Here is a 22,123-nt window from a genome sequence, read left to right as displayed (position 1 = left end):
CATCAAGCGAAAGGGGTTAGGGATTAAATGAATTTGTGGGTTTTTAGTAGTTGCCGCTTATTAAACGAATTTATAACCATTATATAGGGCATTTGATATTGCTGTCAAAGGAAAGCTAGTTAAGAAGGCTTTTGGGAATTTTTGTTAGAAGCCAACTTTGTAAAATTTTAATTAATTAGAATGTTTCAATCAATAAATGGTTAACTAGATGACAACCCTCGAAGATTCGCATTTTTTACTTACTTTTACTTTTAACTAGCTGGCGTTTGATACCAATATCGAATGTCTTTAATACGTTACTTACCGTTCATAGTTACATATATATTTTTTAATAGTCTCAAAATCCTTTCTCTTGATGCCCATATTGCGATATTTCACTGAGTATCATATTACAAACAATAGATTTATAATTATGTAGCAAACCTTAAAAAACAAGAAGTTTTTAAGCAAAAAACAAAACCAATTTAAATTCGCATATAAAAATTTAAGATTATCGTTAATTTCTTTACGATCTAATTATCGGATCTAAACAAAATTAGTATGGGACCACCCTTGAGGTACCACCTTTCCGATGAAAAAAGAATTATCGTAATCGGAGTCAAAAGTTATCCGGTAGCATACATAAAAAAAAAAAAAATATTCCGACGAACTGGTAACCTCCTCCCTTTTTTGAACTCGGATAAAAATTAAACCCAAAGCACGCAAGCCCTAAGTCAATTCCTTTCATTTGGCACCACATTTAAAAATCGAGAAAACGGAGGAAATCTAGAGCTCTGCACAAAAACAATAATTATAAACCGGTGGCAACCCTTCTCAAAAAAATTAAGACGTTCTTGCTGGCAGGTCGCGCTCGGCAGGCAATGGCAAACCTCCGAGTGTATTTCTGCCATGAAAAACAGTTTCTCATAAAAATACAATCGCCGATCGGAGTCGGCGTAAAACTGTAGGCCCCTCTCCTTTGTGTGACAACTTCAAGGCGCACGCTAAAAATCGGAGGAGGAACTCGGGCAAATACCCAACAGCTTGCCATGATACTAGTGTTTTTCGCTACCGCGTAAATTTTGCGAATTTTGCACCTTAAGGCATGAATCTGTTGAAGAAATATGGTATTAACTAGAATCGTCCAGTTGTCGAAACTCAACATCCTTTTTCATACAATTTTGAATTTTGGTTGTCACCAATTTTGGCTCCTTTATGCGAATGACGATTTTGAAGTCCACTATCAAAATTTATAGCGAATTTACGGAAAACTTAAAACCACATTTTTTCAGTAACTGTCCAGACTATACCGCGAAAGGAACATCAATTTCCATAAAAAAAAAATATGTACATATATATATTTGTATGTATCGATGAGATCCCTAACAGTTCCTCACTGACTTATATGTTGAACATATATCAATTCTCACTGGAGGTTAAAAACTAAATTGCGAACAGCTACATAAACTCCTCTTTTTTTATCAGAATCGGTAGAGATTAAAAAAGTACATCGAAGGTGTAAAGCAATATATAATATTTGCTTCTCTAAAAGCTGAGTCAAGTTTCAAAATTTTAACATAAGCGGTTATACAGATAAGCGATATGAGATGTTCAGTTTGTATGGGTGCCTCGCCACCTGTTCCAATACCTACCACTTTTCGCCGTAAGTACGTTATTGTTAGCATAAATAGCTGTGCCAGGTTTCAGGACGTTAGCACAAGCAGTTCCATAAATAAACTACAGCGGAAGAAAAATAGGATAAATAAATTCGTTAGGCTCAAAGCAATTAATATTAATAATAAACTGGCACTGGAACATTTGTTAGTGTTTAGCCGAGCTTTTCCTCCGATTTGTGGCGTGCGCCTTAACGTTTTCACACAAAGGGGAAGGACCTACAGTTTTACGCCGACTCCGAACGGCGACTGTATTTTTATGCCGAGAGGCGACCACGTTTTTGTTTTTTATTTTTTGATCTTGCGTTGAACCGCCCTTGAACCCAGACCCGGTGAAATGGTAGCGCGCACTGCTAACCACTACACCACAGCAGCCGCCAATTACTATACGTACATAATAAATAAACCATTTCCCTCGAGTCGAATCGATTTGTTTATAACTCAATTGAAAATAGTGGTATTTCTGGTCGACCCAACCCGGAAATTCATTTCAAAATTTTTTTTTTAATTAAACCGATGCTTGGTTATTCCTCGAGCGTGGCTTCTCACTCCGCAATAGCCGAAATATCCCAGAGGGAAATTATAAAGTGAGATTTTTAACTACTATCAGGCGTAGGGGAAAGGAAGTGTAAAACACAAGTGACGAGATTTTTAATCTTACTTAAGCCTTTAGAGGACTAACGAGGCGTTTGTTTTGTATGCGGCGCAAAACAAAAAGAAACGAAATCCTTTTGAAAAAAATCCATATGGACGCACACACTCAGCGCCAGCGTGTAGTGCCAAGCAGAGATGAATGGCATGAATGCAAACACAAATATCGAAGTGTAGGTAAATGCATGAAAGCCAAGGACATGCAAATAATTGTGCTTAAAAATATGAATCTGGAAAAAGGCGTGGCATGAGAAGGGCGTGAAAGTTGCACTGCAATTAATTTTACACTTGAAGTAAAAACAAAATGCTTGCAAATAAAACAAAAAAGCAAAATGAATGAATAGGTACACAAAAACAAAAAAACATAACATACATATCTCTAGTTGGTCGAGCTGTGTTGCTTTTGCTTATGCATATACATTTTTTTTCGTTTGGAAATGGAAGTCAAGCGGCAAACATTCAAAATCACGTTTTGATAAATTTTAATAAACTCTCAGCAATCCTTTTTGCTGTTCATGTTGAAAATTCAACTTTTTAACACTGAGTGCACAAAAAATTGCGGTAAGCCTGACAGAATGCATTGCCATTGCCTTGCATACGATCCGCTGGATTCGAGCCCACCCTCCATTTCCCTGCCACCCGTTTTGCAATGCAGCAGCTGCAACGCCACAAAGCAATAAAACAAAGGAACGTCTCAAGTGGAATACATGTAAATGTATACACACACCAGTGTGACCGTTTTGATCCAAATGGATCAACAGTGATACTTCTTTTTAAATTTTGATACTTTTCCAATCGTGTAAAAAAATGTCCGTAGAAGTCGAAAAACTTGTCAGAGACGATTACAATTTCGTCGCACATAGCGCTAAAAGGGTAGATGAATTTGCCGAGTTTCAAAACTACGTTGGTGCTAAAAATCATAAAATATTTCGAGGGTCAAACGGTCGCTGGTTATTGCTGAAGCAAGTTGTTGATGGTTTGCTGCCCCAGTGGAGAGCGTTGAAATTATTTTATTACAACGCGTTTATCAATTTGCAATGTTGTGGGTCCATTCACTTTCAATGTTGTGTGTCCAGACAGCTATAAAAGCTTTGCTTTGCAAAGTACCTATAAAGTCTAGACATCAACCTCGTTGGCTCGAGAGGTAGATGTCGCCCTATGCCATTTCCCACGCCACTTCTTTAAATGAAATAAATTCGTGCTCGTATGTATGTACATACATATGAATATGCATGTGTGTGCACCAGTCTATTAATATCGTTGAATTATTTTAATATCTGTTGCAAAATTTTATACAGACAGGACTAAAAAGTAGAAAATAAATAATATAAATAAACTTTTTAATATAAAACGCTTTAATAAATGGACTAAAAAGTAGAAAATAATAATTCTCAGTCCCATAGAATTTGTTTTGATAACTTTTGATTTGGAAATTTTAGCAAAAGTCATTATATACAATTTATGAGATTGAAAATGGTTCTGGTAAATGAGTAAACGAAGGTATTTAGGTATTGACCTACAAAACACAATCCTGGTGTCCCCGAATCAGACCTCGACGCAATATAATATTGGCACATCCATGGTATCAATCGTAACACAAGGCAGCTCGGTTTAGTCAGTGGCGCGATGTGATTGCGCAGTTACGGCAATACTCATTTGACGTCGTTCAGTAGCTGGGTGTCCTTTTTATTCTTCCTGAGTTCGACCAGCACGAATCGCTAATTGCGACTGTATAATCTCACCAGAACACTAAAAGTGCATAATCGAAGAACTCGAACTACCATGTTGGAAGCAATCGAGTCAAAACCGCGAGAGAAACTTAAGCTCCAAATGTTTTTTATCTGTCGTTTTTTTCACAAGCAAATAGCTTCTTCATATCCATCAACTGTAAATGCAAAAGCAAGGCAAAGAGTTCCCAAAGTAAGCAAACACAAAAAAATATAGCTCAAAGTGGACCATCCATTCTCGAGTTATGCGCCGTCTGGCGTACTCAACTTTGGTATATACATACATATAAATATTTATTTTTAATAACAATCCTGGGTTATATTCGATGTAAATAAGCTGGTTTAAATTAAATAACTAAATCAAATTTGTTTTTGTTTTAAAATACCACTATGCACTATTATATCCACCTTTTTGTGGAATTTAGCTACCATTTTAGGAAGTTTGATTGAATTCTTCCCTTTTTTCCCCTGCTTCCAAAAACCATCCCTGTGGGTGGGAGTGTCAAATTTTAGAAAAAAGCTACTTGCAAAACCTTTAATTATTGATTCATGGGTGTGAACCAAGCTATTGTCGCACCAATAAAAGTTTACTATTTATTTTGACAAATATTTTGGATATTGTCTATCGAATGAAAATAGAATTTCAAAGTGATTCATACAGATTGCATAAGTTATTCGAGCCCTAACCGCCAAAATTACGTAAGCGAAATTTTTTTCAAAATTTTCTTTTTGATGCAGAAATACTCCTAGAGCATCTAGATGCATTTCTGCATCAAAAAGAAAATTTTGAAAAAAATGTCGCTTACGTTATTTTGGCGGTTAGGGCTCGATATTACTTGTGCCGCAAAGACGTAAATATCAGGAGCACATTTAAGTAAAGTGCTAACTAAAAAAAAAAATCTATAAATATATATATTCAGCAATGTTATATTGAACCGAGATTTGATTTTAACAGTGAAATTTTGAAAAGCCTTGCATGTAATCAATCATTGTTATACAGGGTGGGCCAAATCAGACCTACCAATGTTAAACATGTATAACTTCTTTATTTATGAATATTATTGTTATTTTCTTTCTGCATGTTATATTTAATCTCTTGGAAAATCATAATGGATACTTACAGCAAGACCACCAACCACGTCTACAATACGCAATTCGTTTTATACAATTAGCCACACAAATTGATTTTTTAGGTACAGCTTTGATGTCGGATGAAGCGCATTTCCAAGCAAAAGGGTAGATTTCGGGGCTCTGAAAATCCAAGGGCATCACACCAGCACCAGTTACACCCATCCAGATGCACTGTTCGGTGCGGTGTTATAGCCGAAAATGTAATCGGTCCATATTTCTTTGAGAATGAGGATGAAACGCCAGAAACCATTTCAGGGGCTTGTTACAGTACAAAGATTGACAACTTTTTGCGGCTAACGGGAGGGAAGCATTCTAATTTGTGGTGCCAACAATATGGAGCGACTGCGCACACTGCTAGGCAAACTATGGACCGCTGCGTGAAATTGGTAGGTCTTATATGGCCCACCCTGTATGATGAAAGCGCTAATTTGATATTTTTAACAGTTTAAAACAAGTTTCCTAACTTGTGCAAAGAAAGCGATAAAGACAAATAAAATAGATTGCGTAGAAGGCGTAGAACAGGGGAAGTAAGCAATGGCTTAAGCTAAAAAATGCTTTAAATAACTTTTTCTATTTCGAACTAACTTCTTTTATTTTTAGCTTGTTATATTTGCCGCACGGCACTGCCGCAGAAAGAACGGATTTTCTCAGATCTGAATTTGATCAAAACAAATCGAACAAATCACTCCATTTTGCCAATGGTGGGATGCATAATTTTTTCGAAATGCCCTAAAAATGATTAAAAAATTTGAATTCTGAGCCCTATAAATACAACATTAAAGTATTTAAACTAAAAATAAGACTATATAATATATATACATATATATTTTTGTTATTATTATTATACTAGTACCAAGTACAACTGATGCAATCAATAAATGTTAAATTGTTTTGAAAAATGGCTTTTCATAAAAATTATTGGTTTTATTTCATATTGATACTTTGATACTTAAAATAAAATAGTGATACATATTGTTACATTTTAAGTACATTTTCTGCTAAAATTTTTCACAAGCCCGCGATCACACTGACACACACCCATTCGCAGTTCTCATACATATGCCGATGGCACACAAGAGGAAATGGGTATGAGTGAGTGAGTATAATGGCCGTTGCAATGACTTTACGATGGCGGAAGAATGAAGGTCGAGCGAGACGCCGAGTCAGACGTTGTATGCGAGTAATGAGTGTACACAAAATACAAAAGCGCTTCCAAAGGCTGGATACCGGGGAATATACGATGGCAACGGTGGCGACGGCGGAGATAGGATACGATTTTGCTGCAGGATGCATGCCTTAGGCCCAATGGCGTGGAATTCACTACCCCCACGCTGATATAAAAAAATCTAAATAAAAAATAAGTCAGAAAAAAATTTACGCCTGAAAGCAGAGAATGACAAATGCGAAGTGAAACAAAGATTTAGAAAAAAAATCCGAAAGCGGTGATGAGGCTTTAAACAAGCAAACAGTGACGGAAGCTGAGTGAGTACAGCGAAGATTGCCGGTGAAAAAATCAAAGGCCGATGAATCACAGAAGGGCATAAATGCAGGCATTCAAATCCAAAAATCCCTTTTATACTGCACCTGCTCTTCCATGATGTTTCGCTAAATTACAAGAAATCCTTTCGGTGTGTTTGAATGATCCTGCCTCAGTCGACAGGCAGGAACAATAAGAAACACAGAGCGGACATGTTTCTACCCAAGTATCTAAAGGGTGGCACAGCAATCGTACAAAAGTGCAACTTAAGTTCGGAAACGGAAATAATTTGACCATTTGCGAACGGAAAATAGCGAGTCTACGTATTCGTATAAGTGGACGTTTTTCAGTAGGACATACAAAGTCATGCTTTAATCGGAACACATACTCCACTCCATCTTCTTCTTAGCTTTGTCACTTTTATACCCCTAACTAAGAAATTTAGGTTGATCGCACTTTCCTTTGCCTGATCAAAGTACTAGCGAGCAAACTAGCACAAAGCTTCACGAATATTAAATCTTTTCAAAGATTCATCATCTTTTGCCCTTCTTAAATATACTGTTTTAGTGAATATTTGCGGCAATAATGACTGTCCTAGTTAACTTGATGTATTCCGTTTTTTTACACCACCTGAAATAAAAACTTTTGGGGCCGTTTTCACCATGTATGGTTATCGACTAAGGGCCGTTTTCACCATCTCTGGTTAATACTAATCTCCAGTTAAACATAGTTGCCGGCGTTATCGACACAGTGTTATATGAATGGTGTCAGTGGGTGTAACCAGACATTGAGAAACTGGCCCTTAAAGACAAAGTACCTCCTGGCAACATATAAATAGCCCAGTTATGCATTCTTTGCACTGCTATACCATTTTTACGTAAAAATCAAAGCCCAACAAACTTCTACATGTGAAGTCTATGCGTTGGGTAACCGCTTACACGCATAACTCATTTAACAGATTCCTTATGTGACAACTCTCATGCAACGCCAAGTATGCATAACTGAGCTAAAAGGGTCCGTGCATCTCGGTACACACGTCAGTGTTGGCAACTATAAAGGCCCGTTTACATAGAACTTTGGCGTTGCGTTGGCGTTGGCGTCGCTTCAACAGCTGACTATGAATACATGAATTCAAATGCAGCCGTCCACATAGCCAAAATTCGACAACGCTCACGCCAACACAAAGCAAAAAGATGGCCAACTCTCAACTTTTCGCCTGCGTCGCTCGTCAGCTGTTGCGAATAAATAAAATTATGTGAAATATTTTTCCTTTTTAATCAAGTGCGGGCAAGAAATATCGTTTTTAATGCAATTATTGATATGAAATATTAATTTATCTGTCGTTAATATGTTAATTTAGTGGCCCAAGGATTCGCCGCCAAGCGTTCATTGTAGCAAGCATACTTTTAACGTGCGTTCTGTCAAACCAACGCCAACGCCAACGCAACGCCAAAGTTGTATGTAAACGGGCCTTAAGTTAGAAGTAGTGAAGGACTTTGTCTATGTAGGAAAAAGCATAAATACCACTGCGACTAATAACACCTAGTGCCTAAAGGTATGCTACACTCCAAGCAACTGGTACCTAACCGGATCATGGTTGCCACAATTGGTCACTTTTTACCAAAATTGGTAATTTTTAAACGATTTGGTAACTTTTGTTTCATTTTGGTAACTTTTGCAAATAAATATCTATTTGCATTACTAGAAAGAAATGAATTATATTTTGCATGTTCGTAATTATAAAAACCATTCGAGTTTCAATGGCAGCACTACTGACACTTCTACAAAATTACTTCGTTAAAATTAAAGTCATCTCATATTCGAATACTGGAAATATTTGAAATACAGTGGCAGCACCAAGGGCTGCACTTCTAAAACAACTTTCGAATTTTTGCGATACATTTTGAATTCTACCATCTCACATTTTTTGAAATCGTTTTAATTATTCCGGCACAAAAAAAATGTCGCGTGCTTTTTACTAGATCCACCTACCGACATGTATTTAGACCCACTGAATCCGAATCTGACGACCGTTTGAAACGTACAATAAATTATGAAAAACCGAAAAAACAGCAAAAACAACTTGCAATTTTCGCAATTTACTCGAAATTTTGTACGAGTCAAATGGACGGTTAAAAGCACGCGCAACTTTTTTTTGTGTACCGGTGCCATTAATCCGTGAGTCGCAGGTCCCAATAACGGCACATTCCGAACGACAAATGACACTGAAAAAGGCACAACGTCGAAACCGGCTAGTCTCCAAACCAAATTTGAGAAGGGATGATGGAAAATCGTTCCACATTACCTACTCTGTCGGAAACACCAACAACGAAAATGAGAATAACGGCACATGCAGTACTTAATTGATAGCAAAATATTTTCTAATAAAAAAAAATATTATAACTGTCAATGGCATTTTCAATCTTGATAATTTATCAAGAAAATAGATTTAAACTTCTGTCTAGAACTGTGAGTTCTTGATAAATAATCAAAAATTGACAAATTATAAAAATATTGAATTTATTTAGTCACATAAACTGGCTGTACTTACACACATTTGTTAAGAAATATAGCAGTTTTATTCAGTATATTTTTTTCTCAGTGAAGAAGTGAAGATTTTAGTAGTGAAGATTTGGTAACTTTTCTTAAGAGATTTTGGTAGAAAAAAATGTTGGCGAGTGGCAACCATGAACCGCATATAAAGCACGTTTGTATTACGGTTGCCAGACGTTGTGATTTTATCAGTACAGTACCGATTTTTCAAATCTCGTACTAACTTTATTCGTTTCTTCAATCAGTACGCTAATGTCCTATTTCAAAACTTTGTACTGATTTGTACTCAATTTTCAATTCTGAGAATAAAAATATTTTAAGAAGCTTTTTAATAGGGGTTAACCTCTTTAAAAAAATTTAATTAAACGTTGGCGTTTTGACGCCATGAGGGTTCACTAGTATTAAAATATTACGTGAATCGAATGTGGTAAGATATCCTTAGTTTAAATATTTAGATAATTAAAGAGGGTTGCCACCTGGTAAATACGTAAACTCAAATGATTTAATAAGTTAAAGCAAATATTAAAAAAATGGGTATCAAATGAAATGGGTTTAAAAAGGCTTTATTTCTGAACTGTATTTAGGAGCATTGTCACGTATTTAAACAATCAAATTTAACTTAATTCATCGGGCACATGAAATATTTATGTAGGTATCATAATACCAGACGCTAGAGATTTGTTTATTTCTTAACTATATTTAGGAGAGCTGCCGGCTGTTTCAGAAGTCTTAGCTAACGAAGATGGGCACAATAGAACTGCTGGTCGCAGTGCATGCCTCTATTAATTATCCTGCTAACGAAGATAATGCTAAGACGAGCATGAACTCGAAGAGGAATACTAATACGGCGACCTATGCTATTAACTAAGTAAAAATCCAAAATTCCCGTTTCGATTTATCATGATGTATTTCATCGAATTATAAGTTCCCACATCATTTTAAGCAATAAAAAATTTTAATCAGTTACGGCTTTTTTTCATTTCAGCGACTATATGAGCTAGGGCCTTTCTATATTAAGGTAGCGATACATATGTAAAGAGTTGAAATGCTGATTACTCATTTTACTCCAAATGTTGATTAATCATAAAGCAAATTACTCAAATATTTTTGTTTTTGGGTAATCAAAAATCTTGATTCCTCGAGTAACTGAACTTTTGAGTAATCATAATTTCCAATTAATCGAATAATTGAGTTATTTACTTTATGATTAATTAAAATTTTGAGTAATCAATTAATCGCACAGCCCTACAAATATGTGATTATATATATATTTACTTTTTTATAATTTCTAACAATAAATTGCACAAAAATTTCAAAAAAAAATTTACTCGTTTTTTTAGGTTTATACTGTTTCTTTCTATCGAAAATAGAAATATACTCCTTTCTCCATTTCAGAATCTGGCAACCCCAATTAAGACTCAACTCTATTATTCTGTTATATATTTGAGCCCAAAACTTTTAACTTTTGCAAAGATTTTAAAGATTTTGCAATCTGCTGCTAAATGTGTCAAACAATATTATATTTTAAAATAGATTTGCTGTATAACAGTGGTATATTTTGAACAAAACGACAACAGAGTTCGTGTGCTAAGTCATAGGAAAAAGTAAAGTATCTTCTGAATGTTAAAGTGGCATTGCATTAGGTCTATAAAGCATAGCTGGGCACACCAACACAGTCTCATTTTGTCATGGGATTAGTGCGTCGCGCTCAGTTATGGTTGCCGCATTTTTTATAAATGTACTAAAAGTGGTATTTTTCGTGCATGGGTATTTTGGCCTATTTTGCTTATACCTATAGTGTAATAATGAACCTTGGAAGTTTTTAGTAACTAATACTATTAGTTTATACAACCTTTTGCATAAGAAAAATTTAGTACTTGTATAATTTAAAAAAACTTAAATTAGGAAAACTCAATTGTGTAATACCTGGGCTCCGTTTTATTAGAACCAATTCTTTTCTTCTTCTTTATATCTTCTTTCTTCTTCTTTTATATGCTGACCGGCCAGATGGTTACGGTGTTTAGGTCATATTTTTTAACCGACTTCCAAAAAAGGAATCTTTTTTTTTTTTTTTTTATGTATGTTACCGCATAAGTTTGGACCACGTCAACCGTCCCATACTAATCTGGTTAAGATCCGATCAGTGGATCGTGAGATATATATATATATATTTTTTTTTTATATGAGAGTTGAAGTCGGTTTTTTTTTGCTAAAAATTACTTGTTTCATATAAGTAGGTATTTAGTCTTAAAAATAGAGTATAACTTATAAATATTATTCATTAAGTATTTTTGGGCATAAACCAGCATTTACATTTCTCTATCGATTTCTTTTGATAAAAAAAATATTATAAAATAAAGTATGCAATGTGTGCCCTAGTGCGTCGCGCTGAGAAGCACTTTTCTATAATTGCACTGAGTGGAGCGTTTTTTTCATTTGTTTATGGTTAATGGTCGTATTACCACACAACAAGCATTGGCCATTATTAGCTTTTTTTAAAACCAAAAACTGTAATTGGCACTCATACTCAGACATTTTGGGCATTGTTACATATATAGGTGGCAACCACGCGCTAAAATTACGAATAAAAATATTCAACGGCGAAGCATGGCGTTACTCTCATGAAATCTGAAAGCAGACTGAATTGAAATTCGCTGCGTCGCATGGTGGAATAATAACAAGGTGTTGTCAGCAGCGTTGCCATTTTAGCCGTTTTCCGGCTAGATTTAGCCGGTTTTGATAGCAACTAGCCGGAGAAAATTCGATCTAGCCGGCAGCCGATTTGTTAGCCGGTTTGTAAAAAAAAGTTAGCCGTTTTTAGCCGATTTTACTATTTGCCTAATTTTCAGGTGCAAAAAGTAAACAAGTTGTTCGAAAGCAATAATGCAGACCCAATGAAGATTTTTAATGAACTCAATGTTTTACTTTCGCATCTATGCTCCCTAGTGGTTATTAGCGTGGACACATTTGATCCTATATGCTCCCCGTTGGAACCATACCTTGCTCCATTTCCTCAGTTTTATCACAGTTTTGAAGAGTATTTAAAAACAAAAGTAAGCACAAACGCTTTTGACCGCGAAGCCGAGAAAATAATTCGAGAAAATGGTCGCTATTTTATTATCACTTTAATAAAGGAATCACGCCAACGCCTTCCTACAAATATTGCCACACTAAAAAAATTGACTTTTTTCGGTTGGAAATGCATTAAGAGTAATTAAACCAAAAGTATTTGTTCAACAAAAACACAAATATAATGCCGACGAAATAACATCCATAGAGATGCTATGGCAACGGTTAACGTTACATACCTGGAGTAATTTAGACTCAACTGTAAAATTTTGGGCCGAAGTTTATCAATTTCGAAATGCCCTAGGAGAAAACCTTTTGCTGACCTTTGCAACCTAGTTTTTAGCTTTCTTGTTTTGCCTATAAGTAATGCAGAAGTAGAGCGAATATTTAGTTCAATGAATATAATATAAACTAAGCAAAGAAATCCAATGTGCGTTAAAACGTTAAACGCTATTTTATATATAAGATACGGTTTAAAACGTGAAGAAAAATGCTGCCATAATTTTACTGTATATGACGATCTCTTAAAATTAATGAATTCAGGTGATATATACAATAGTGATTTATTTGATGATGATGAATATACACTCGATATAAATTAATGGTGTTAACTAGTCTTTCGTTTCTTGCGATTTTTTTAAATAAAGCATGTGGATTTTCACTAAAACATTTTAGCCGTTTTTTGCCAGAGTCTATGTGAAATTTCACTAAAACATTTTAGCCGTTTTTAGCCGCTTTTTTTTGCCAATTTAGCCGGTCGGCCCAAAAAGTTCTGGCAACACTGGTTGTCAGTAGCGACGGGTTTGTTGTGATTTTGACAAGATCGGCATGCTTATTTTCGGTGCTGCCGATCTTAATTTTTGTACTACTATTCGTTGGGAAATAGTATCTAAAATACTCCATTTTAGTAATTCGTTTTGCCGCGATTTTTAAAGAACTTGGTGTTTGCAGAACAATATTAATATTTACAATCGCTGGATTTGTATAATTTTTGTCCTCAAAAAGTAGAAAAATAAAATATATCGTGGTTATCAATGGAAAAAAACGTACCCAGAAATCGTATGGAAAGGCGCTTTTTTTATATTAAATAACTTTTGCTGCATTGTCATAATATTGAGCCAAAAGAAAATGGGAAAGCCAGTCAAGTTATATTATCGATATTTATGTGTTTTAATCTATTTAGAAAATCATTTACAGTCTTATAGGAAATTGCCTTATTTTACGGCTTTTACTTTTTTAAAGTTACAATATATGTCCAAGCTGTGTGGAGCTGCCGATACAAACATATATTCAGGCTTATAAGCCTGTAATTATACATTTTTCTACATTTAATTTAAATAGTATGCACCAACGGATTAAAGGTAGTAAATAATTAGTACCTTTTCTAGTACTTTAAAATGCGTGACCGGAATAGACCTGCCGAAAAAGTGAGGTTAAGTTACTGACAACACCTTGTTATTATTACACCATGGCTGCGTCGTTTCTGTATACGTATAAGCGCTGCGACGCAGACGCTACTCGCGAGTAGCGTTTTGCCCAGCTATGCTATAAAGTATTCATATATGTAGTTACATACTCAAATGGCTCTGGTACTCTTAAGTAATCCATATACGAAGGCACCCCTAGTCTTAAGCGAAAAAATTATTAATTTTAACGAGCCCTCTTAAATATTTTTCATATAAATATTGAATATATGAATTAAGTGGATGGCGTAACCAAGAAGTTTCTCTAACCGACCGACTAAAGAAAAAATCGAATTACCAGAAATAATTATATTGAAAAGTAAATACGGCCTTGCAGCAACTCATAGTTTTGCACATTTTTACCTTTTGGTTATTTATAATTATAAAATTAATTTCAGATAGCCAGTAGTAAAATCCTATAAAACTTGAGTCGAAAAAAATGTTCTCCAATCGAGGCGAATTCGTTGTGCTTATTGGGTATGTGAACGTTTATGAACGTGGTCACGAAACCATTTTTGCGTTGGCGTTACAAGAGGTGCACACCTGTCCCTGATCGTCTTTATGTTGGTACTTGTTTTTCCATGTCATTCCTGTTGTGTTAATGGTCATAAGTTTGTCCACTTTCAAGCCTCCCACCACACTTCGACTATCCTTTCACGCTTTGCAACAATGGAGATATGCATTATGTATGTATGTATGTATGTTTGCATGTATGTATGCTTATCTGAGTGTGAATAGTTTGTTATTAAGAAAAAATGTTGAAAATTCACTATACAACATTTGCTTAATGCGCGTGTCATTATTTTCCACTATTTTCTACGCCAACTTTGCGGAAGACTATGCTAAGTGCTGACGAACCACATGGCAAGCCATATACATACTACGGATGCGAAACAACAACATAAAAACTTTACAACATACTTACCGTTTTGCTGATGATGACGCCGATGACCATACGACCGCTTGGCCCCAAAACGGTCAAAAACCGCAAACAACATTTTTCCCTAAAATTAAGAATGAGAAGAGTCAATGAAGGCGACTTGGAGAAAATCTACTCATATTGCACATACACTAACCCAGATGAACATACATACATACATATGTATGTACATTAACGTATGGGCGAATCCGAGAAATAGTCAACCAAAACCGAAAAAAATGCATGCAATTCAAATTCTCGCATTTTGGTGTCTAAAATGGCATTGCAAAAAATATACTTATTTCATATTTCTTTTAACACTTATTTGAGAAATCTGATTTGTCCCTCTTACTTCTCGAAACAAAGCTCTAAATAAACTTGGCTTTAAGTGCTATATCTTTTAATAAAATACAACAATATCGATTCAAAAAAATCAATTTTTTCAACGCCAAAAATAGTAACGTCCCGAATGCACATATACAATTGGTTTAAAGTTAACCCCACCTTTATTTTGCTTTTATAAGCTCTGATCCTACACCTTTCGTGTAAAATCCTGTAAAAATGTCAAGCAGCAAAACTGCTCGCTGAAGTGAGAGTAAAAAGTGAGTAACAACAAAAAGGAACGGTAACAAAAAATACATTTTTCCAGCAAAAACGTCAACCAGTGATCACTTGACACATTTCAGGATTTTACCAGAAGAAAAAGTTCGGGTAAAATCTTGCAACTTCATTCTCTACACAACTCTCCAAAAATCGCTCTCATTTACAGGATTTTGGAGGAATTCGGAGTACGGGATCATTTTTCCTGTAACTTCCTGCAAGTTCGTGTAAAAACCTGTAAGTTCATGGAGTGCTGGATCAGAGCTGAAATAGATCTTGTTAACTTCATTATTTTCTCTTCAAATTATTTATGTATGTAGATTGTGCTCTCAATACATGACAATTTGCGCGAATCGGTTGACTTTGATGGTCATATCAAAATCGCTTCCTTTTTCACTAACGCTCGAACACAAATTTCAAAAGCAAATACACCGGCATTAATCACATTCAAATTTCCATTACTTGTTCTCATAAGTACTGCTTTAAACCTTCCCTTATAGAACAACAAAGCAAAAAAGTTAAAAGAAACGTCCGAACGCAACGTCCGCAACACTTGGATTTGCCCATATACATATGTAGTATGTATGTACATTACACATAGATACTTTAAAGCTCAGTTAGTCTAGACTTAATTTAACTTACAGTAAGAAATCATCAATGAATACTCAACAAGCCAAGAGCGGAAATACATATTTTGTTTTTGTTTGTTTTTATTTATTTCTAAGAAAAACAAAAACGAGAGTCTGGCAAGCCTGATTCTCTCATCGCTCCCAATTTCCGTAAGGCCGTAACTTAAGAACCTAAAATCGCAGGTTCTTAAGTTTCTTACGGTAAGTTAAGTTTTAACTAACCGCCAACACATTTTCTCATATAACAGGTTGGCCAAAATATTAAGTTAAGTTAAGTTACGGAAATTAAGTCTAGACTAACTGAGCTTTTAGTGCAACTATTCCAACTTACTTGTGAGAGGGAGCATAGTTTTACTCATATGGAGTTGCGTGTGCATTTCGTATCAAGGTGCAGCATCTTTGCCTCATATGTACATATATACATACAAACGTATAAACAAAGTTGAAGATACTTGCGATGCCACAAACATCGCAGATATGGTGAAATGATACGCATCCAAGGCATTCCGCCGTGCAAAAAGGTAAGCGGCGTATTGGTCTAGCCTGTGCCAACTTGGGCTAAGCGCAGTCTAGACAACCATTTTGGCCCCAATGGAAAATTTTCTCTTTTTTTGCCTCTATCTTCGACTAATCGTAGACTGCGCACATCCAAACTTACGTATGTATGTATATAGAAATATAACGTTTTAAAGAATTTCCGCATGCTTCTGGTGAAAAACAATAAATTCTTTTCACTGAATTTGTTATCATTCGAAGGCGCATGCGTGTGCAGATCTAAAACACATGCATATTTATGTACATATATAATTATGGCTCTGTGTTTGTTCTGAGAAACTACTGCGGATATAAACAAATGCATGTACATACATACGTCTTTACGTTCTCTGCAGAAAATCTGACTAGCTCAGAACTAGCGTAGAACTAGACCTTTTGCCGACAGTACTAGTTCTAGCTCAACACCCAAGCAATGCTTTCAACTGTCCAGTTTTACACGGCGATGTCATTGGCGGTGGCAATTGTCGCCCAGTGCATTACTTCGCAACTAGTTTTTAGACAGTTCATTTTTTTTTATAAGAAAACGTTTTTATGATTAGGTTTTTGGATTTTTTTTCCATTTTTTCTTTTCTTTTACAGATTCCATGTTTGTTACATATTTTATAAAAATAAAAAATAAAAAAATTATTGTAAGCGGGCACGCAACAATTTAAATTCATTAACTCTGAAAACCCACAACTGACTCCACCGCGATTTGAACTCGCGACCAAAGATACTTGAGTCGGAGGTGTTCTCACTGAGCTACTTTCATATTGTACGAGAAGTTAGAATTTGTACACTCACATACAGCGCAAGTTTCGACTGTCCCGCTCTGTAGCCGTATCTGCGTTGTTCAAATTTAGTTATTTATTTTAAAAAAAAAACGTGTTTTAAAAAGCTGAAAACACTGTATCTGGTCAATAAAGCGCCATATCTCCCATAATACTCCATCAAATTGAATGATTTCAATATCATTTTGAAGGACGGCTTCATTGGTTGAGGTCAAAAATAAAAACTGTTTAATGGGTTTGCCACCTGCTCAACATTTTAGTGACTTAAATATATTTCGAGTTAAATATTGCAACGAATTCGTGAATGAAAGGCATTTAAATGCACTGTTAACCTGAAGTAACATTTCTGATGAGTGTTGCCAACTATTTAAAAATTTAAATCTCTATATATGTATATGTATAAAACAATGTTGCTTCCCTAATACCGAGGATAGCTCTAGAATGGATTGTCCTATGTGAGCTGCCTTTTTTAATGTGTTTGTCTCTGCCCAAGGAAATCCGGAAAAAGTATATAGGCATTTTTTTTTTTCTTAATTTGCATCGTTATACATATGTATTACAGTTGAAATGCTGACCCAGGTTCAAAATTGTATCAATGCTAAACAATTATGTAGGTTGGGTTTGGTTAGAGAGTGTTGTTAATTATTGCCGGTACCATTTACAGTTGCCGGATTTGAAAACTGATTGATGGAATTTCGATTCAAAATATAAAATCAGAGTTATCAAAAGTTTAATTTTCCTCGAACCGGTTCAAGTTTTGTTTCCGTGTATTCACTGACGGATGACAAATTGTTGGGCTAATTTGCTTTCGGGCAAAACCATCGATAAGAAGTCTGAATTTGCGAATATGGTTCGATTGCTTCGAAAATAGTTTGAATTCTTCGACGTTGTACTTTCAGGTCCGTAAACTATTCGCAGATCAGAATATAAAACATTGGCTCACGCAACCGCAATTTACAAAGATTGGCGATTAGCACTGCACATCAAAATCCTCAACAACGCGGCCAAGTTAATGAACAGCTTTAAGTGCATACGTCGCAAGTTCCTGCAGGATGACCACAGGAGGCTCCTTAACAACTGAAACAAAAGCGAAATCCCGATCTGCATCGTAAAGAGAGAAGAAGTACCGTACCGTGCCGTTCGACATGCCGTACCATTGAGTATATCGAACTTCTGTGAGTTACCATGGGTCCATCTGATGTAATTTGCTAATTTTACAATGCGTAAATATTTTATTCGGAGACAACAGGATTGAGTTCTGCAGAATTTAAAGTCAAATTACTACAGTTAACTGAACCACCAGAACCCCTGAGCTCATAACTTTATGGCGAATTACCAGAATAAAAACAATTCTCTATGAATGCCCACAAATACAATGATTAGGCAGTTAAAAGATTGCATCTCAAATAAGTCTAAATATGTATACTGGATTTATGTGGACCAACGATAATCACTCATTTTGAACTTACCACCAACTATGCCGTGCAGATTCAACACCGAACCAGATCATTGTTCAAGACAATGAATGAAGAGAAGGAAGTTATTAAAATTTATTTCGTTGGCAACTCTGATCACGAAACCGATCAACAAGAACCGATGCAAGAACTTCGTCACAGACACAACGCTGTGATTAGGTTATTTAAAATGGCAATTGAAAATATGCCATCTGACCATCTGACAATCAAAAACCCATAATTAGAACAGATAAATGTGCCAGTGGTAATCGTTAAATGTATATGTAGTTGGTGAATATGCTATAACAAAATGTTCTAACAAAAAATTAATTTTGGGTCAGACGAAGTTCGCCGGGTACGTTAGTAAAATATTAATTTTGTAAATTTTGTTCACAGGACGGTTGTTTGTAATTGGAAAAACAAATCAAGACAGATATAGACAAATGTATACATAAATGATCACAATGAGAAAAGAAGTCGATTAAGCGGTTACTGTCTGTCCGCCCGATAACCCGAGTAAAAATTAAGATATCTTAACAAAACTTGGTGCGTTTGACTTGATTTACCTTTGGATGTTCTATTTTATACCAAAATCCAGAAAACCACGCGTACATGGAAAGCATATACCTCACAATGTCAATTACATGAATGCAGAGTTAAGTCACGAAAAAAAAACTTCCAACTTGATTTCCCAAAATTTTAATTTTTACACATTCATGTTTCTGGCATGCGGGGAACGATATGTACTTCCCGATTTGTTTTACAAAAATTATTTAAAAAGAAAACGTCTCGGTTGCTCAGCAAAGCGTTTCTGCAATTATTTAACACTGATTCTCTAAAACAAATTTTCGATGTATGCTTAAGATGCAAAAACTTAAAGGTAAATTTTATAAGAAATTAAACTGACAATTTATTAAAACTAGTAGTAACCCCCGAAATTCAGGTGAATGCCGTAAAGAAATATTTACTAAAAATTAAGAAATTAAATTTAAGCGTATAATAAAATGTGATATTCGTAAATATACTTCAGTATTTAGTTGAAGATTTATTTAAAGAACTTCTTGAAATACTACAATTAATCTTGTACTGCCGTTTATGGTGAAAGGTATTTAGTATCACACTTTTAATCTAAAGCTTTCTTAACCCTTTCAGTATAAAACTTCAAGCAGTGATTCCAAAAATATTAAAATATGTATACCGGCTAATTTTGTATTGTTCCTTTCAAAAATCATATCAACAAGTATGTAGAACTTTAGGCTTTGCCGTCATTAAAAAGAAATTTTGAAATAAGCACATTTTTATAAAACCAAAGTCCTTTTAAAAAAAATCCTGTCGTCAGAGAGAAAAACTAAGTACGTGACTCAAACAAATCGTCGTCTCAGAAAACGGATGTCGAATGTTACAAAACACGGTTTTGAGAAAATTGACTTTGAAGTTTAAGGTCGAATTAATCCGAAACTGTACGGTAGATTTTTGTAACTTTTGAAGGAGACGTAGTTGGTGGTATTAGTTTTGATTTTCCATATTTTTACATTTAATATCTCTTAACGTTAATGAGAAATTTGACTTTTCATTCCGTATACATTTGTCGTAAGTAGCGTTTACTCACCACTTTGTTTTGTCCACAGAACATACGACAATAGTAAAGTATCTATTTCAACGACGATGGTATAATTTGATGAAAAAACCAGACATGTTTATTAAATAATGATTACTTATTAGAAAAAACATAACAAAAACATAATCATGTATTTAATAAAAAAAATCTGTACATCTCTTATGCTGTAAATATGTTACGAACATACGTTTTCTTTATATAAAAACAAAAAACAATACTTAAATTCAGTCTTTTGTACATTTTTATTTCTTTCATTTCATTGGAGACTCAGTGCAAGCTAAAATTTAAAAATTTAAGATTTTAAAATTAGTTACTTAGTTTAATTTTCAATTTTAATTGTATCGTTATAGTAGAGGACCATCGAATTGTCGTAAGTTCAAAGTTTTGCGATACATACGACAAATGTTTTATGATTAAAAAAAGATTACATTTGTATGGGAATTTGTCGTATGTGCCACATACGACAAATGTTTTATGATTAAAAAAAAGGTACGTTTGTATGGGAATTTGTCGTATCCCACTAGAACTTGAAGGGAGATCTCCCAATGTGAGGAATAAAAGAGTACTCATTTTGGCCTGATTTCGGAGCAATAGGGGAGATTTATTGGTTCTGACCTCCTTTATAACTCGCTTAGGAGTCAAATCGAAGATCTCCTAAGTAAGCAACAAAAGAATACTCCCAGAGTCATGATTTTGGAGCAATAAACGATTTTTGTCGATTTTGTGCTCCTTTATTACTCGTTTAGGAGCTAAACGGGAGATCTCCCAAGTGAGCAATAAAAGAATACTCCCTGAGGTATGATTACGGAGCGATAACTGAAATTTGTCGGTTTTGTACTCCGTTATTACTCGCTTACGAGCAAAAAGCGATGTCTCCTAAGCGAGTAATCCAGGAGTATTCCTTTTGATTGATAGGGGAGCTATAAGCACCTCGTTCAAAAGAAATTGCGTATTATTGGAAAAATTTATCATAAGGAAAACTACAGAAAATATTTCATATAGAAACAATAAAAGGAGATGCAATAATTGAATGTCGATAGCACACAGTCAAATGAAGGTCCGTCGGTATGTATTGCAACTTCTGTTTAAATTGATTAAATGTTGTGTTCTATACCGCTAAATACTTTTCAGATAAGCAAATTAGTATCAGCATTTACGTATGACCACCTGGTTTTAACGTTCATATAATGCCGGTCCAGAGCTTTTACTGGGGGACATAGCTATCAGATGGGCAAAGTAACCTTCACATTGATCGTGGTTAAAACAAGAAAGTTTTATACACTCTCCCTATTTGCGTGAGCTCCTGAACACCCAAGCATCCCTGACACCAGGAAATCATGTAGTTATCTCATCGTTTTATTATCGTTCTGTTTTACTTTGAATGCATTTACCCGCATTAGAATTCCAATATTAATCAAAAATGTAATAAGTATTATTTATGTATGTTTTGTCTGATCTCGTACTTATAGGTATCTTTTAAGATCTTTTGATATTGTATACATGCATGATATTAAAAAATTAAATACATGGATTGCGTAAATAGCAAAATCTTTTAGCTAATATGTGAGACAATGAAGAGCTCTTTTATTACTCGTACAGGAGGCTTTCGGGACGCCTCTCATGGGAGCACTCCCTTATTGATCGTACGGGAGGAATGTGGGATGTTTTTCTATGTGCACTCCCTTGTTGCCTTTTTGGGATGGATAGGGGAGGATTTTATGGGAGTACTCCCGTATTGCTCCCTTAGGAGGTTTGTGGGATGATACTTCTGTGTGTGCTCCCCGATCGCTCGTTTAGGAGGTAAAAGGGATTACTTCCCCTCCTAGGACATACAATGTTAAAGGGAGTATACAAA

The 22,123-nt window shown here is 35.1% G+C and overlaps 1 protein-coding gene across 1 annotated transcript; it reads left to right on the top strand.

Annotated features, from left to right (window-relative positions):
• The first annotated feature begins 5,119 nt into the window (after positions 1 to 5,119).
• On the top strand, positions 5,120 to 5,958 carry LOC118746413. Its single transcript, XM_036480267.1, has 3 exons — positions 5,120 to 5,547; positions 5,606 to 5,688; positions 5,762 to 5,958. Exons 1-3 carry the CDS (start codon positions 5,242 to 5,244, stop codon positions 5,892 to 5,894), a joined length of 522 nt encoding a protein of 173 aa, XP_036336160.1. The 5' UTR covers positions 5,120 to 5,241; the 3' UTR covers positions 5,895 to 5,958.
• The last annotated feature ends 16,165 nt before the right edge of the window (positions 5,959 to 22,123 follow it).

Source organism: Rhagoletis pomonella, unplaced genomic scaffold, assembly GCF_013731165.1.
Source record: "Rhagoletis pomonella isolate Grant_MI unplaced genomic scaffold, Rhpom_1.0 Rhpom_scaffold_00010, whole genome shotgun sequence".
NCBI lineage: Eukaryota > Metazoa > Arthropoda > Insecta > Diptera > Tephritidae > Rhagoletis > Rhagoletis pomonella.
Note: the sequence above shows the minus strand (reverse complement) of the source record. Positions and strands in the feature narration are given on the sequence as shown.